The 19345-nt window shown below is 44.3% G+C and overlaps 1 protein-coding gene across 1 annotated transcript in view; it reads left to right on the top strand.

Moving 5' to 3' along the window:
- LOC126187667 (heterogeneous nuclear ribonucleoprotein C-like) overlaps positions 1 to 19345 on the top strand; it is a 458272-nt gene that overhangs the window by 397786 nt on the left and 41141 nt on the right. The window contains exons 7-8 of the mRNA XM_049928896.1: positions 12533 to 12658; positions 19109 to 19281. Of these exons, the coding sequence (XP_049784853.1) occupies positions 12533 to 12658; positions 19109 to 19281 (299 nt within the window). The remainder of the gene's footprint in view (positions 1 to 12532; positions 12659 to 19108; positions 19282 to 19345) is intronic.

Here is a 19345-nt window from a genome sequence, read left to right as displayed (position 1 = left end):
CTACAGCTACCACCGTCCATTCTTGGTGAGTGACACGTGTTAATTTAAGTGGCAAAAAATGTTCAAATGGGTGTGAAATCTTATGAGACTTAACTGCTAAGGTCATCAGTCCCTAAGCTTACACACTACTAAACCTAAATTATCCTAAGGACAAACACACACACACACACACACACACACACCCATGCCCGAGGGAGGACTCGAACTTCCGCCGGGATCAGCCGCACAGTTTCATGACTGCAGCGCCTGAGACCGCTCGGCTAATCCCGCGCGGCTTTAAGTGGCACCAAATGCAATTTTTTTTTTTTTTTTTTTTTTTTTTTTTTTTTTTTTTTTTTTTTTTTTTTTTTTTTTTGCAGCCTGAGATACGAGCTAACAGCGACATGGAGGTAGCCAAGGGCGGTTTAAGTGCCAAGAAACGTTTTTAAAGTACGTTCGAAAAAGTGAAAAAAGCTGAAATAATGGGGAATGACATAACTACTATGAAGTACAATATCAAAATGCTAAAAAGAAAAAAAAAATGATACTTGGAAAAAAAACACGCATCGAATACAACGCAGAAGCTCTTACAAAAAGATCATAGGGCAGTTTAAAGAACATGAAATCGAAAGGAAAGAAAATGAAAACTAAATGTGATCGAGAAGAATTACAAACTGGTGATGAAGTAGCTCAGACGAAGTTACACGATTTAAGCCAAATAGTTGTTGATACGATCCCACAAGTTTTCGAGGGGATAGCTGGAATTAACGACAGTGACACAACTGAAGATCAAATTTTATCCGGTAGTCATGAACCTAGGCTTGCATTCTCTGGTGGGATATTACAGGATGATGTGACCATGAAACGACGCAGAAAACATGTGGTTGTAGTTAATAACAGGGAATTGTTACGAAAAGCATATAAGCTTAATTCGTTAAAATGTGTTTAATACGAGAGAAATTGTATCTTAAAATGTTGTTAATTCAAAGCAGAGAGATATCATGAACGAAGAGTATAATCTTAAATAGAAGCTACGAATAAGTCTAGGAACGAAATGCACCCAACTCTTCAGGTTTCGATTCTTCAGGAAATGTACTGGGGAAATTAGTTTTTGTAAATGAATATGAATGTTTTATATGTATAAAACATATTTTATTTGCTTGATGTTTTTTCCAATGATTAATACATCTTGTTGGCAGCAACGTTTCTTCCTTTTCCTGCACTTTTGTCGCACGAGCAAGTTCCATTATCCTGCAGCGACCTAGTTTTGTCCCTCTTCATAATTTGGTATCTTAACATAGTCTCATCTTCTGCTGTCATGAGAGTCCCCCAAATTCATAAACCGGGGATTCGCTCAGTAGCCCGAGGCTAGCGCCGTCCACGGCTACATGGATTTGATCTGGTAATTAGCAAGCAAGGCTTAAACGCCGAACAGAAGAATGACTTACCTGAAATATGATTATTTCGGTGCAGTCAACGTACTGAGAAAGAGAAAGTCGCTTATTTAAGTGACCTTAAACAATTCCACAGACCATGACCACGCAAAGATGTTCACTTAACGTTATCAGTGTCTGCTGAAACTATAAGTAGAAGACAGTATTCCAGAAATCGACGCCCCATTACAAAACGCGGATATGGAAGCATTCCCGGGTGAGTAGTGTGGGTAGGCGAGAATCATCATTCACTGCCCTTTGAATAAGTCCTCACCAGAAGGCGCTGAAATTTGTCATTATTTATTTGTCTAACGGTATCCGGAGTTAACATCAAGAGTAGGCATGGGAATATCGTAATCGGATCGTGGAATGATTAAAACCAGGGATGAAGTCAGATTAATAACGTTTTCTGTTGCATTACGTCTTTGGCTGCCACAGAATACGCTTTCTTCGTCGTGCTTTGCGGGACTACGCAGGATCATGGATTCGGTATTTATACTAAGGCTTCCATTCACTTTGCCCCCTCTCCGAGAACTGTGGTAAGCTACCGAGTATGTTCATGTTAGTGCCGCCCATTTGAATCCCCCGTGCCGCTATCCCCCTCTTTGGACGTGACATTTCTTTACAGCAGTGGCTCCCAGCCATGGGAGAATGAAAGTTTCTAGAGGTAAAATCAAAAAAGGTCTGCCGGCCGGGGTGTCCGAGCGGTTCTAGGCGCTACAGTCTGGAACCGCGCGACCACTACGTTCGCAGGTTCGAATCCTGTCTCGGGCATGGATGTGTGTGATGTCCTTAGGTTAGTTAGGTTTAAGTAGTTCTAAGTTTTAGGGCACTGATGACCTCAGCAGTTAAGTCCCATAGTGCTCAGAGCCATTTGAACCAAAAGGTGTGCTTGTGTTTGTCATGAAACTACATTCTTTAAAAATGATTACTATTATCAGTATTTCATTCGACAATCTATTGATGATATAACTTATCAATAATTACTTTTTACCCAATTACTAGCATTAACACGTGACACTATGCGATGGAGATCCTAGGTTCCTCACGTGGGTCTACCACTACACATGTACTTAGTGCTTCGTACTATACGTCGGTAAAGGTAAAAGTTGAATATTTAGGCAACAAACGCTTAATGTCTCATGAAAACTTCTCCACGTTGTAGATAGTTCCTTCAATAGACCGGAATTTGCTTGATTATCCACTTGGTAACAGACTAATTGACAACACAACACAACGGTAACTACGTAACGGCTGCTGTATTGCTGTACATAGTGTTGTTATTGTTACCGTGGTTGGACAAAGCATTGCCGCGCGGGATTAGCCGAGCGGTCTAAGGCGCTGCAGTCATGGACTGTGCGTGTGTGTTTGTCCTTACGATAATTTAGGTTAAGTAGTGTGTAAGCTTAGGGACTGATGACCTTAGCAGTTAAGTCCCTTAAGATTTCACACACATTTGAACATTTTGGACAAAGCATTACCATTCCGACGTCCTCCAGGTTCTGACAGTTCAGAAGGAAGTAGTCTAGCAAGTAAGTGATTTACAAACAGTAAATATAATGCACCCGTTTGAAAGTAATTGATTTTAAATGAGAGTGCAGGTTGTAGGTGAAGCAAGCTCCGCTGGGGAAGGAGTAATGTAGGGGGAGCAGGTGTAGTGCAGGGGAAGCACGTATTGTAACATATGTCTGCTCTCACTATGCATAGTTAGCTTTGTTACCTGAGAATGAGTCGTAGGCAGCACTGCCAATGCACAGGGAATTGCTGCGGAATGTAGAAGTAGATTATTGACAGCATTGAAAATCAAGACGAGGAACTGAATGGATTTGGAACTTGATTTATTATGTGGACTGACTGAAAACAAGTAAATATAAAAAAAGTTGATAGTCATAAGCCAATGTTTGAATGTCTAACAAAGGTTGCGAATCAGTGCTCTATAGCATACTTGTCAATGCCAGACGGCTACAACGGGTGTTAACTGGCCGACTAAGAAATTCATATGTTATATTGTCCTCCTAATCAATGAATATCTGCTGTGTGGGATCCCAGGCTGGCAGTGTGACCTCACGAAACAGCACCTCACATTCTCAAGATTTCATTACCTGCATGTGGACTTTGATGCCATCTACTTGGGATAGCGCTCGCTTTTTACGTTATTTTACCTTATCGGTGATCATTTCTCGTATTTGATTGCTATGCATGTCATCATGAGAAATAACGAGTAGACAGTATTAACGACCAGTCATTTAAATATAGTATTATATTGCTCTCTGACTGTTGGCGGAGCCACGTACTGGTTCTTTCTGTGGCTGTGTGCCATAATTATACCCGCAAATTATTACATCTACAATTATACGACAGAGAAAACAGTTACGCAAAACATTCTGACAGAGTGAAACCTTGTGCGCTTTTGAATATATTTGGACTCAGAGTGCCTGAGAATGGATCGCCAGATTTCCAATTTTCATGAAGTAGACTACGGTGAAATTCTGAACGGGTATTACAGAAGGTGCTTTCACATTCCATAAGCCGCCCTTTCCGCCGAAAATGAAATTTGTTTACGTTTGTAGGCTGCCGACAGCGCAAGAATACAAAAAGACTACACTCCCGGTCGGCGGCGTGTGGCCGTCCTCGATAAAATGGAAACGGGATTCGCCGTCATAATGCGCGAGCTCCTCCCCGGAGATTTATACTCGGCCCGAGACTCGATCAATTTGATTTAAGTGCGGGAGATATCCGTGAACGCCCTGTATCGGATTCGCGGGAAGCTCCGAGGAATTACCGCGCCAGATTGACGTCCCTCTGCCGATACGTCGCCTGCGGCCGCGGCGGACACAGAAATCGTTTCCATAGAGAACTCGCCTCCACACACGTTTCCCGTTCCAGTGCTTCGCCTTAAATCTATTCCGTCCTACGCTTCCCGAGGCTGTAGAATTTAAGTCCGGCTCTGTTTATGAAACATTTCATTCTCTTTAAAAGTTTCTTCGTTACGGGTCCTCATTTCAGTCTATATTTATTTGTAAGAGTGTATAAAACTTCTTCCTACACAGATTCAAACGATGTTTCAACCTTGCACATCGGTTGCACTTAGCACTGCATGACGGTGTAGCGTTGTTTCTTCATAATGCTTAGAGTTCTTAGATTCAGTTTTTGGGGACCGCTGTCTTAAGAGGTAATACTTACTTGAGTGTCTTAGACATACTAGAAAAAACAGCACCAAATCCTTTTTTATCGACGTTAACGAGCGCTTTCCCCTTTCGTCCATTGCTATCATTGAGCACTTATCTAGTCTCGCGTTTGTCACCCAAACAAAATTTTTTTCACGGTACCGAATGAGGTAAGATTCACTTTTAAATTTTCTGCCTTCTTGTGTAGAAAGTTTGTTCTGCCTAGTACTCACTTAAGAATTGTACTTATTTTAGACTGCTGAATGTTGTTCGTTGTCTTTTTTTGCAGTGCCAGGAGATAAGGTGTGCAGCTAGAGTAGAGAGTTCTGCATGGAACATTTTTCAGTCTTTCACCTTTTGCCAGATCTGTAATAGAATATCAGTACGTTCTCTCATTCAGATTTGATATGATAGCATTCCCTTTATGTGTGCATTTGTCGTTATCCGAAATTACAAAAACTGCCCTCGAAAAGTAAGGTTTTCCAAACGTGAAAAACTATTCCAAGGTACAACACCGTCTTCTACCTAGAAACAAATATTCTATTCAAATTTAAAAGTGTTGCAAATCGAGAAAATATTGTCAGTGCTGTATTTAGCGGAGTACATATTACATTATTACCCTTCTGCACACCAGTAATCAGTAAGTGATTTAAAATAAACAAGTAGCATTATTAAAAACCAGTTACAAGTTATAAACATTATTAAAAAGGAGCTATTGGTAGTTAATACAAATTTATATTTTTCAGACAGAGAAAATTTTTGACGCTTGGAACCTTGGAACTCAGTTCATTTGCAAATACCACGTGATCCCTGGTAAAAAGACCTTCCGTTTCAAGATAACAAGATATTGCACGACTGGCGAAGTAGAGCTTCACCGTCCACACGTTATGTAACCAGTTTTAAAAATAATCAGAATTTTACTTCTCATAAGAATCTGTAACTGAAGAAGTAGGAATATCCTCCTAATAGCTGTAATACGCGAGTATTGTACAGCACCAAAAACATGAAAACTTGTAATATTTACAAACGCTGCACAAAAAATAGTTTCATGTCTCACAAAAACAAAGACAGTAGAAAATGCCGGAACCTACTAATGGCAGTCTCTAGTGCGCTGTCCTTGCTGTGACTCCAAAATCTATCACTAGGTAGACATATCTGCAGGTACAAACACCCACCTCTACTTCATCTAAGAATGGAAGAAAAAACAAAGTGTATTAGGAACAGGCTCGTTTGGTTTAAGGAGAAGGAAGTGCATTCGAGAAGCCGTTTTCGCCGGTGGCTAACAATTAGTAAAAGGATATTTTTAGGTAAAACAAGGAAGTCGTACATATTAAGAGGACTTCTGATAATGTGGAATGGAATAGAGTGCTTATAAATATGTAACAGTTTTGGCGACCACACATTACAACTTGTATTGTGTTAGCATTAACAATGAAATGCATATTCCCTGCGTTACATCTTATTTAAGAAACTCTAGAATAAATCATTTGTCTACGACTTAATATTACTCTCAATTTGTCGTATAAGGAAGCAACCACTAGCCTACTGCCGAATGTAGAACCACACCTGGAACACAGTGTATTGCAAATAATAGCTTCACCCAATACTTTTTCCCAGAATGCAGCATGGAGAAGAGACTGAGTAAACGACTGGAAGAGTATCAGGGAGTTACTGCTAGATCAAACAGCGTGATCTTAATGTAAAGCGTTCTTGCGTATTCGTGTGGGTACACTGTGGCACTTGACCCGTTTTTACGAGGGTTGGAACTTAAATAATGGCAACTATTTATTCACAACCGATACAAAAGAGTTACGTGTTTGCACCTGTTACTGCCCTTCACGGTAGTCACCAGCGTTGTGTAGAACCCGTTGCCAGCGATGTGGAAGGCGTAGTATACCGTTAGCAGAGCCTGTTCTGTTGATGGTGCGAATGGAGCGGTCTACTGCCTGTCGAATCTCTAACAGTTCCGAAGCGAATTTCACGAAGTGGTTCTTTCATCTTCGGAATCAAATCAAAGTCACAAGGACTTAAGTTCGGGGAGGATGGTGGATGGTACAGTACCTCCCAGTCCCATCAAGCGAACAGAGCAGCCACAGCTTGCGCTGTATGCGCCCGCGCCTTGTCGTGCAAAATGATGGATTGGTTGCGCAGGAAGTGTTGCCGCTCCTTTCGCAAAGCTGGTCGTAGGTGATGCTCTAAAAACGAACAGTAATACTGTGCATTGGCGGTCTGCCGTGGAGGAACGTATAACACCATCACAGTTGTACACGAGAATCACCATAACTTTCACAATACTGGGGCACTTCCGACTTTCGCGGCGACCCATAATGACACTATTCGTTGGATTGGCATTTCATTTTTGGCTCGTACGATATGGCCCATGTCTCATCCAGTGTTACGATACGGCATAAGAAAGCCTCTCCTTCGCGCTCATAGCACTCCAAGTTCGTCTGAGCAGCGTCGTAACGTATCCATTTCTGCATTTCCGTGAAGTCATGCGGAACCCATCGTGATGCAATTTTTCGCATGCCCAGGCGTTCCTTCAGGATGCGAAGCACAGTCGTATGCGCTAATCTGGTGTCGTGGGCGAGCTCACGAATCGCATGGCGTCGATCACTTTCCACTAACGCGGCATCAGAGACGCTAGGAGGACGTGCCCGATGCATGTCTGCCACAGTTCGCCCACCTTCGTTGAAGGCTTTTACCCAACGTGCCACTGTTCTGTACGGCAATGCCGATTCCCAAATGGCTCTGAGCACTATGGGACTCAACAGCTTAGGTCATAAGTCCCCTAGAACTTAGAACTACTTAAACCTAACTAACCTAAGGACATCACACACACCCATGCCCGAGGCAGGATTCGAACCTGCAACCGTAGCAGTCCCGCGGTTCCAGACTGCAGCGCCGGAACCGCTAGACCACCGCGGCCGGCGCCGATTCCCCGCACGCCTGTTGAAGATGACACTGTCGTGCTGTAGGACCTCTGGCACATTCAATCTTGTTCCAACTCCGTTGTTCCAGTTTCGAAAACATAGTGACACCGTTACGTTAGGCCGCTCACTCACAAGTGACTGTTTCCCTCGATTGTGCGCACGCCGGTGACGTGGGACGGGCGGGTCCATTTGCTCGGAGGTAAGGTAGATATTTCAGCAAGGTGTGCATTCAACGAAAATAGTAGATTCCAATGCATAGTGTCTCCACAGTAGTGTTGCCACTAATTGAGTTCCCACTTACGTATTTCCCCCTTAGATAGAAAGTTTAAACTTACCAGAATATTTCAGTATATGAGGGCGTGCTGAAAAGCAATGCCCCGAATTTTTTATGTGAAAGCTCCTAGAGTTTTTTTTAAAATAAAAGAAACATTCTGCACAATTATTCTTCGCGTCTAAATGTATTTGCAGCCATCTGCCGAGAGAGGGCTCCAAATTGTAGCGTGTATCATGGTATTATGTGACGTTAAGTACGACGATGTGTAAGAACAACATGGTGTTATCGAGTTTTACGAATTCGAAGAGTTCGTCCACACATGCAGCACACTCTCCTTCAGCATGACAGGAGCGCTGCAACATTTGGAACAATCCAGTGCCTTGGGTTCACTGCCATTGATCATTCTCCATACAGTCCCCAAAAGGCCCCAGCCGATTTCCATCTGTTTCCAAAATGCTGTCGAGGACTTAATTGTGATAATGATAAAGCGATAAACATCATTGGCCTTTTGCAACCTACCACTCTAGGGGTTCCTTTTTAGTCTGAAGGGCCTGTGTATATATCTATGCTGATAATAAAACTCTTAAGACCGTCGCGTCTCTCGGAACTTCAAAACTACTAGAGTTTCACGGGGTTTTCACAGGTAACATGAGCGTAACTTGGGGCAAGATACAGGCTTTATTTCATCAAAATCGGATCACCGGACAAAAATATCGTAATTTAAAGCTTCATAACTCGAAAGATTGTCTGTGGGGTACGTTTTCACGACCAAATCTCTGAATCGATGGTGGTAAAGTTTGGTATGGAATGTCGAGGAAGAACATAAGCTACTCGAGAAGTGTGCAGTACAAGATATTCATTGATTTGTAGAATATTTCGCGAATTAGGATAATGCATTTACTCTTTGTGAAAGATACAGGCAGATTCAAAGCGAAAAAAAAAAAAAAAGATTTCGTTGTTTATTACAGGCAAACAGTGAAAGATAGAAACACATTGTGTACAACACTAGATAGAGAAAAGCTCAAAATTTTATGGTCGCACAGACACTGTACCATATTGTCAACGTGTGTACCATGCGTTGTTTAAGTAACATCGAACCGGTAGTCCATTGCATTCCCCACAGGAATCAACATGTTCCAGTGAATTGAATCGACAGCTTCAAGAATTCGATTTTTCAGCTCTTCAAGAGTTCAAAAATGGTTCAAATGAATCTGAGTACTATGGGACTTAACTTCTGAGGTCATCAGTCCCCTAGAACTTAGAACTACTTAAACCTAACTAACCTAAGGACATCACACACATCCATGCCCGAGGCAGGATTCGAACCTGCGACCGTAGCGGTCGCGCGGTTCCAGACTGATCCGGCCGAAGTGGCCGTGCGGTTAAAGGCGCTGCAGTCTAGAACCGCAAGACCGCTACGGTCGCAGGTTCGAATCTTGCCTCGGGCATGGATGTTTGTGATGTCCTTAGGTTAGTTAGGTTTAACTGGTTCTAAGTTGTAGGGGACTAATGACCTCAGCAGTTGAGTCCCATAGTGCTCAGAGCCATTTGAACCATTTTTTTGTTCCAGACTGAAGCGCCTAGAACCGCTCGGCCACTCCGGCCGGCTCTTGAAGAGTGGCTACCATAGATGAGGCAGAGACTCTTGTCTTATGTACCGCCAGAGAAAAAAATCGCGAAGTGTGGCCAAAAGCAATGAACAAGATCTTGGTGTCCACCTCTTCCAGTCCAACGTTGTGGGATGATGATGTCTAGATAACGGCACACCTCAAGGTAAAGCCGAGGCGGGGCGCCGTCATGCATTAAAATGAAATTATTGGCATATTCGTGAAGCTGTGAAAACAACCGATCTTGCAGCATGTCCAGTTCTGACCTAACCATCACAGTTTCGTCCGCAAAAAAGGCAGGTCCATAAAGTTTTGTGAAAAGGAACGGCACAAAACACATTCAGTATACATTAACTATATTAGAAATTGCTAATGGGGACAACCACAAGCTGTAGAATGGAATGACAAAAATGAAAATTAGTGTCGGACCGGGACTCGAATCCGGAATTTCCCGCTCATCGAAAGCGGTCACCTTACCGTTTGGCTGTCCGTGCACGGCTCAGACTTCCAAATGTCGTGAACCATGCGCAACTTCCTGTAGTCGTACGTTCATTGTGTATATTCCCGTACAGGTAAGGGTCGTCGAGCAGATGCGCAAAACTATAGGCCTATATCTCTGACATCGATCTGTTGTAGAATTTTAGAACATGTCTTTTGCTCGCGTATCACGTCATTTCTGGAAACTCAGAATCTACTCTGTAGGAATCAACATGGATTTCGGAAACAGTAATCGTGTGAGACCCAACTCGCTATATTTGTTCATGAGACCCAGAAAATATTAGATACAGGCTCCCAGGTAGATTAAATTTTCCTTGACTTCCGGAAGATGTTCGATACAGTTACTCACTGTCGCCTGATAAACAAAGTGAGAGCCTACGGAATATCACACCAACTGTGTGGCTGGATTGAAGAGTTTCTAGCAAACAGAACACAGCATGTTGTTCGCAATGGAGAGATGTCTACAGACGTTAAAGTAACCTCTGGCGTGCCACAGGGGAGTGTTATGGGACCATTGCTTTTCTCATTATATATAAATGACCTAGTAGATAGTGTCGGAAGTTCCATGCTATAGTATACAGAGAAGTTGCAGCAGTAGAAAACTGCAGTGAAATGCAGGAAGATCTGCAGCGGATAGGCACTTGGAGCAGGGAGTGGCAACTGACCCTTAACATAGACAAATGTAATGTATTGCGAATACATAGAAAGAAGGAGCCGTTATTGTATGATTATATGATAGCGGAAGAAACACTGGTAGCAGTTACTTCTATAAAAATCTGGGAATATGCGTGCGGAACGATTTGAAGTGGAATGATCATATAAAATTAATTGTTGGTAAGGCGGGTGCCAGGTTGAGATTCATTGGGAGAGTCCTTAGAAAATGTAGTCCATCAACAAAGGAGGTGGCTTACAAAACACTCGTACGACTTATACTTGAGTATTGCTCGTCAGTGTGGGATCCGTACCAGGTCGGGTTGACAGAGGAGATAGAGAAGATCCAAAGAAAAAAGTGACCCTGAGCACTATGGGCCTTAACTTCTGAGATCATCAGTCCCCTACAACGTAGAACTACTTAAACCTAACTAACCTAAGGACATCATACACATCCATGCCCGAGGCAGGATTCGAACCTGCAACCGTAGCGGTCGCGCGGTTCCAGACTGCACCACTTAGAACCGCTTGGCCACGGCGGCCGGCAGATCCAAAGAAGAGCGGAGCGTTTCGTCACAGGGTTAATTGGTAAGCGTGGTAGCGTTACGGATATGTTTAGCAAACTCAAGTGGCAGACTCTGCAAGACTGGCGCTATGCATCGCGGTGTAGCTTGCTGTCCAGGTTTCGAGAGGGTGCGTTTCTGGGTGAGGTATCGAATATATTGCTTCCCCCTACCGAGGAGATCACGAATGTAAAATTAGAGAGATTCGAGCGCGCTCGGAGGCTTTCCGGCAGTCGTTCTTCCCGCGAACCATACGCGACTGGAACAGGAAAGAGAGGTAATGACAGTGGAACGTAAAGTGCCCTCTGCCACACACCGTTGGGTGGCTTGCGGAGTATAAATGTAGATGAAGATGTAGACAGATGAGACATTTTACTTTAAAGTTGCTTGTCCGATCTCGGCGGATAAATAAGTTACTGCAGGCAGTGCAGTATCGTAAACATATTCGGTGTCGGTGAGGCCTTTCATGTTCCACGACGACGACAGTATTTTGTTACCCCCAACGTCGTACCACATAGATCCAACATAGATTCGTCCGGAAAAGTGTGTCGTCCGGAAAAAGTGCCCTCTGCCCTATTCTAGAGATCTGAAATACCAAATTTGTACCTTTTGTTCTGATCGGCGGGACGCAGTTGCTGCAGTAACTTAACTTGTAAGGCTTAGTGTGGCGGCGTCGTAACACGCTACACCGTTGTTTGAGGAAGCTGAAGTTCCTGGCGTGCCCTCCATGTAGACTTCCGAGGACTCGTTGTGACATTTTGAACAGACGTGCGTGTCCGATCAGTTTCCTTCCGCGTTGCATATGCATTCAACTGACGACAGAATGCACGTTACACTTGAACAGTGTATTGACTTCGCACAAATTCAACACACAGAATAATTTCTCTTTTGGTGTAGTAGCCATGTTGCTACAACTAAACAGCTCGCGCAGCTGTGTCGAAACTTCGAACCTTTCTCTATCCAGTGAGATGCGCAATGTGCCCCTATCTTCCGGTGTGGCCGAGCGGTTCTAGGCGCTTCAGTCAGCAACCGCGCACCGCTACGGACCCAGGTTCGAATTCTGCCTCGGGCATGGATGTAGGTGATGTCCTTAGGTTAGTTAGGTTTAACTAGTTCTAAGTTCTAGGGGACTAATGACCTCAGCAGTTGAGTCCCATAGTGCTCAGAGCCATTTGAACCATTTCTCACTAGCAACCTGTTTATGTACGAGTACTTCGTACAATCAATCACCCCGACCGGTCCTTGATGGAAATTAAGATAACGTTCGAATTTTTCGCAGCCGCCATAACTGTGTGAAACACTCGAAATGAACAGTAGGCTGGTGGAAAGTCAGCTTACCTTCGTCTCCTTTTGAGAACATATGTAATTTCGTAACGAAATCTGGGTTGTTTGAAGTTATTATAATTATTGCTACTTTTATGTTGTAGGCAACCACGACATCCTGATCTGCGGCAACTGCCGCGAGATGTTCACCGATCTCCACGAACTGCTGGACCACAAGAAGACGTACTGCAAGCTGCGCTTCACCTGCAAGTGCCGTCCCCAAACCAACAGTAAGGCTTGTACTCGTAAAGAATAGTCTAGTGTCACCTTAATTGCGCACAGTGTCGTGAAACAGCTGTCCCCAAATTCTCGTAGTTCAGTAGAGGCAGTGAGTCACGACGCGTGGAGCTTTCGTTGCATTGCGTTGTATAGGCAAACTGGTGTGACGCTGTGTGCCTGTCGTCATTTACAGCTGTGACGGTTTAACACCCAAGAAGTCGCAAATTTTTTCCGTCGTATTTTCTGTTTGGACGCCTCTAGTGACTAGAGGATTTTTTTAAGCTTTTCAAACATTCATATCTTGTTGGAAGGCCTCTGAACTCAAACCCTTACAACCAGTACATTTACTCTAAGTGTCACACCTGATATACATATTTCGCGGAACAAATTGTATTACATATCGTTAATTCATTAGCATTAAATTACTTTTAATGTAGGCTCTTTCATGCAGAGGCACTGAGATTATTACTATTCACTCTTCATGTCACACACACACACACACACACACACACACACACACACACACACACACGCATGCACGTCACATTACAACGAAACAAATATATGAAGACCCAGTGCTGGGGAGAGTATCTGTTTGCGTGCAACAGAGTAAACACAACATGGCGTGTACCGGGCTCTACAAATTGAAGGTGGTGGAGGAAGGCTGTTTGTTTTCTTTTAAATGTAAAGAATATGCTCGATCAGTGTCCTTGTGAAAGATTCAATACAGATGTTATAAATAAGTATTCATTTACATTACTCATTCGCACAACTGAACATCATGATAAATAGCGGGCTTCGTATCGGAGCAATCGTAGAAGATCAAAAATATAATCGATAGTGCGTGCTTGCACTGTGCAGTGATCTCAGGACAACGTTTTAGACGTAGGTACAGGCTATGGAGGAATGAACTGGAGCGATTGGTAACTCTTGTTGCATTGTCCTCTGGAGTCTGAAGAGGAGAATATGCAACAACCATGCGAGTGCGACATGCTTGTACAGAAGATATCCTAGCGGAACAGAGTCTGTCATTGTTGTAGGCCAGAGCGTAGGCTTGAATGTCTCAATGCAGCAGTCAAGAAATATTTCATCTAGAAAGGAGCGCCCGATGGTATATAGAGGCAGACAGAGCTGTTGAAAAATGTTTCGTCGTATCAGTTGCGCAACGGTGTCGTTTTCCGGAATAACTTTGACTGTGGTGCATTTTACTGTTCGGTCCATAACGAAGTCTGATCCAGTTATGCCAAACTTCTTCAGACAGCACAGCATAGTCTCCTATCTCATTCATACTTACAGTATATGATGTGCAATGATCAGCCAAAACATTATGACCACCGACCTACGATCGAAGTAAACCCGTCTAGGCCATAGCAGCATCATATGGCGAAGAATAACTGCTAGACAGACACACGCACGGTGATCTAGTATCAGTGAGCGTTCTGTCTGTTTGTAGAATGGGGAAGGCGCACGATCTATATCGAGCTTCACCGAGGGCTTCTTATAATGGCCTGAAGTCTCGCCACGAGCATTTCGGAAACTTCACGAACAGTCGGGTTTTGAGGAGTGCTACGGCGAGTGCAGCCAACACGTGGCGAAACCAAGGTGAAGCCATGTCCAGACGTCGTGTAGCTGGACGGCCAACCCTCATTACACATGTCGGACGTCGTAGGCTGAGCGGACTGGTGAAACATGACAGGCGGCGAATTGTGGCGAAACTAACATCAGAATTTAATGCTGCGTGAATTACAAGCGTGCCTGAACACACAGTGCACCGAACACTCACAACGATGGGCCTCGGCAGCATTAGCGCAGTGGCAGAGCGTTGCATGTTTGATGAATCTCGATACCTTCTTCAGTATGCCTATGAAAGGGCGTGAATCGTCGTCTTCCAGGGGTACAGCTCCTTGACACTTGTATTGCGGGACGGAAACAAGCACGCAGCGTCTCAATTATGCTCTAGGGAACATTCATGTGGAAATGTATGGGTCCAATGGAGCTAGTGCAAGGCACCATGACGGCCAAGAAATGTCGTTCATCGGTTGCAGACCACGTACACCTATTCATGACGATCATGTTTTCCTTCGGCAGTGGCATTTTTCAACACGATAACGCGCCGTGTCATGAGGACAGGAGCGTGAGGAGTGGTTAGAGGTACACAGTGACAAGCTCCAATGGCTGGGCTGGTTTCGCAAATCGCCGGATCTGAACCCGAACGCACACATCTGGGATGTGATTTAACGTGACGTCAGAACACGTCGGCCCCCTCCCCGTAATTTACGGGAATTCTTTTATGTGCAGATACGGTGCCAATTCCCTCCAGTGACCTACCAAGCCTCATTGCCTTCAAGCCACGACATGTCGCCGCAGTTCTCCGTGCTAAAGTGGACATTCCAGATATTACGTAGGTGGTCATAACGTTCCGGCTAATGAGTGTAAATTCCTCAGTAATCTCCAATTGTGACTGTCCAGTTATCATTTTCCTGAAATATTGCCGGCCGCTGTGGACGAGCGGTTCTAGGCGCTTCAGTCTGCAACCACGTGACTGCTACAGTCGCAGGTTCGAATCGTGCCTCGTGCATGGATGTGTGTGATGTCCTTAGGTTAGTTAGGTTTAAGTACTTCTCAGTTCTAGGGGACTGATGACCTTAGATGTTAAGACCCATAGTGGTCAGAGCCATTATGAACCTGAAATATTACTTCGTCTCCCATAGCTTTCATAAATAAGTCACTGTGCGCAATTAAGTGTGTCATTTGAGACATCATATATTTAATAGTCTTTTACAAAAGGATTTATTCCTTCTTCTCCGAAAGATATGTGTGCATCATTCTGTGTATTTCACGTTTTCGGTGATTTCACACTTTGTTTTCCTAAATGGCTGGCCCCATTGCCGATTTCTCTCTCTCTCTCTCTCTCTCTCTCTCTCTCTCTTTCTCTTTCTATCTGTGTTTGTGTGTGTGTGTGTGTGTGTGTGTGTGTGTTGTGTGTGTGGAGGAGAGGCAGGCTGTTCTAGCAGGAGCAGTCCGAACGTATGTTATCGATATCATTCTCACAAGGGAACCTCCCCATCGCACCCCCTTCAGATTTAGTTATAAGTTGGCACGGTGGATAGGCGTTGAAAAACTGGAAGAAGTGTGGAATTATGAAAAAAATAAGCAAAATATACAAACCGAGTAGTCCATGCCAAAGATAGGCAACATCAAGGATACACAGAACTCAGTAGCGCGGTGGTCCCGTGGTTAGCGTGAGCAGCTGCGAAACGAGAGGACCTTGGTTCAAGTCTACCTCGAATGAAAAATTTTCTTTTTTTATCTCTCTCTCTTTCTCTTTCTATCTGTGTTTGTGTGTGTGTGTGTGTGTGTGTGTGTGTGTGTGTGTGTGTGTGTGTTGTGTGTGTGGAGGAGAGGCAGGCTGTTCTAGCAGGAGCAGTCCGAAAGTATGTTATCAATATCATTCTCACAAGGGAACCTCCATCGCACCCCCTTCAGATTTAGTTATAAGTTGGCACGGTGGATAGGCGTTGAAAAACTGGAAGAAGTTGTGTGGAATTATGAAAAAAATAAGCAAAATATACAAACCGAGTAGTCCATGCCAAAGATAGGCAACATCAAGGATACACAGAACTCAGTAGCGCGGTGGTCCCGTGGTTAGCGTGAGCAGCTGCGAAACGAGAGGACCTTGGTTCAAGTCTACCTCGAATGAAAAATTTTCTTTTTTTATTTTCGCAAAGTTACGATCTGTCCTTTCGTTCATTGACGTCTTTTTTCACTGTAATAAGTTTAGTGTCTGTGTTTTGCGGCCGCACCGCAAAACCGTGCGATTAGCAGACGAAAGGACGTGCCTCTCCAATGGGAACCGAAAACATTTGATCGCAAGGTCATAGGTCAACCGATTTCTCCACAGGAAAACACGTCTAATATATTCTATACGACACTGGTGACGGCATGCACGTCACGTGACAGGTATATTTTGTCGACCCACCTAACTGCTACACTTGGCGAATGGGTAAAAAAGAGTCTTCTCTCTTGCCCGATATAGGTTTTCTTGTGAATGTGATAATCACTCCCAAAAAAGTGATGAAAACATAAGAGTTTATCACATAAACTGCAACAAATGAATGCAACAGTTTCACAGTCGCACAGTTTTCCCTGTGCTCTGACAAAACATATGTTTTTAACGTTCTCAAATTTTTCCGTGTGTAGACCGTCAAATCCTGCATATGTCCAAGCAAATCTGAACATGTCCTGGAATTTCGGAGAGCGAAGCTGATTATGTGTGAGTGCCTGAACTTTGATAATTGTCTGAAAATAAAAAATTATACTTCTCACTCGAGGGAAGACTTGAACCAAGGACCTCTCGTTTCGCAGCTGCTCACGCTAACCACGGGACCACGGCAATCCTGAGCTCACGCTATCCTTGACGTTGCATATCTTTCGCATGGACTACTCAGTTTGTATATTTTGCTTATTTTTTCAGAGTTTCACACAACTTCTTCCTGTTTTCTCTATTGATCTGTGTTCAGTTTTTCAAGGCCTATCCACTGTACCAACTTGTAACTAAATCTGACGGGGTGCGATGGGGAGGTTCCCTTGTCAGCTGGTGAAACTTCGACGTACTTTTTCTGGAGCTAAATATTATTGCAGGTAAGAATAATTAGGTTATAACGTACGTCGATAACGAAGTCATCAGTAAAGGAACTCGGACATCACAGAAAAGGGGAAAGACACTGCCTGTGACCTTTTCAAATGTCCCATCCGCCGTTTAGCTTCAAGTGGTGTAGGGAATCCACGGAAAACGTAAATCTAGATATGCAGACAGAGTGCTAAATACTGACCCTGACGAATGCGAGTCCACTGTCTTATCGCTCAGCTTCCTCGCTGGATGCGTCTGTCTGTTCGAGTAAAGTGCTCAGCTGCCCCTGATATTCTTGCAGAAATGAGCATGCATCACATCAGTGCTTCTAATTAATAAAAAGTTTTGAGTTAATCTTTGCAGGCACGTGAAACGCGGTACAACAGACACAATGCTTAGTTTATCGTTAATTTATTCCTGAAATCCAATTTATTGTCTGCAAAGGAGCGTTGAAGGTTATTTATGATTGCCTTTTACGCCTCCCTGACGCTAAAGAGTGCCATGTAGGCAAGTTCATTCATGTGTATCGTTTGTTTCTTTGGAATTCGGCATCTTGTACTGCAAATAGTGTTTTTATCCTAATCTGTGTGCGGAACAGCGTCAGTGGCGTTCCGATTGAAACGAAATTTCGTTACTTATTGCTTGCGTCAATTTACGCTGTGTGCCCTGATTTAGCTTCAAGGGAGCATCAGACCGAAAGTATTGACAGGACGATCTTGAGTGCTATTCGCATATCTTCACGAATTGCATCAGCTCAGTTATCGGGGACGACACAGCATCTGCGGAAAGGAGTCAGAAGAACGAAGCTCGGATGGTTCACAGCGACGTACAGTTTTCCAACTGCGTAAACGTCAGCGGCTTTAATGTCAGGGTCGACGCTTATTTGTGTACTCAGCTCTTTATTTCGAGACCGTGTGGAGCTCCTCCCACACCTTCTCACAACAGAAATGTTGGATGCAGTGGCAGGGACGTCCTCGCCAACCACCAGACAACATTTTGAGTGTCTGCTTTCCAGTAGCATAGATCACGTTGATCCACCTTAATACATCATCTCTAAGCATCGGAAAGACAGACGACTTCGAAAGTGAAAAGGCCGTCTTTCAAAAGAACCGGGGACGTTACTCTGCAACACACACGTTCGTTACACTTGTACGGGTCAAATTACGCTCGGTCAGAAATTATCATACTGTGTCGCAATGAGGAGATCCCATATTCGTATCACACGGTAGTATGATCACATACGGTTTGCGGGCACGTGAAAATTTTCAGTAAAACATTAATTTCTTCTATTGTAAAGGATCAAATGTTGGAATACATTTCGTTTATTCGTTCAAATGGTTCTGAGCACTATGGGACTTAAAATGTGAGGTCATCAGTCCCCTAGAACGTAGAACTACTTAAACCTAACTAACCTAAGGACATCACACACATCCAAGCCCGAGGCAGGATTCGAACTTGCGACCGTAGCAGCAGCACGGTTCCGGACTGAAGCGCCTAGAACCGCTCGGCCACAACGGGCGGCTGTCGTTTATTACCAGCACATTTAAGAAGCGTGCCCCCACACACGGTATGGCAGCACGTTTGGCCTATCCCGCGCGTGGTCGTCTCAATGACGTCCAGTTCCAGGGTTGACGACGTTTCGCTCAGCGTCCCTCACAGAACAATCCCATTCGCCATTCCTCTTTTCGCAACACAACGCTCCTATGTATTTCACTTCCTCGTAAGTGCAGTTGTTTCACGATTTTGCAGATTCTACAGGCATTAAAAAATCAATGTGAAGGAAAGGTGGAGGCAAGTCAGCAGCTGCAGGGACTCCTGCGCACTTTTGCAGAGGACGGCGAGTCGTCGGTGGCGAGCTTGCTGTGCGCGCAGTGCAAGGAGTCGTTCGCGAACGCATGGGAGCTGATGGTGCACGCCCAGGGCTCGCACGCCTTCAGCATCTACCAGCTGCCCGACAGCGCGGCCGACGCTCCTGCCGAGGAGAGCCAGCAGCAGCTGCAGCAGGTGAGCCAGCTCGTAGGCGACTGAGGAGGACACTGTGACTGAAGTGTCGGCAGACGTGCCAACA

This window comes from Schistocerca cancellata, chromosome 5, assembly GCF_023864275.1.
Source record: "Schistocerca cancellata isolate TAMUIC-IGC-003103 chromosome 5, iqSchCanc2.1, whole genome shotgun sequence".
NCBI lineage: Eukaryota > Metazoa > Arthropoda > Insecta > Orthoptera > Acrididae > Schistocerca > Schistocerca cancellata.
This window is presented reverse-complemented; position numbering and strand designations above follow the sequence as displayed.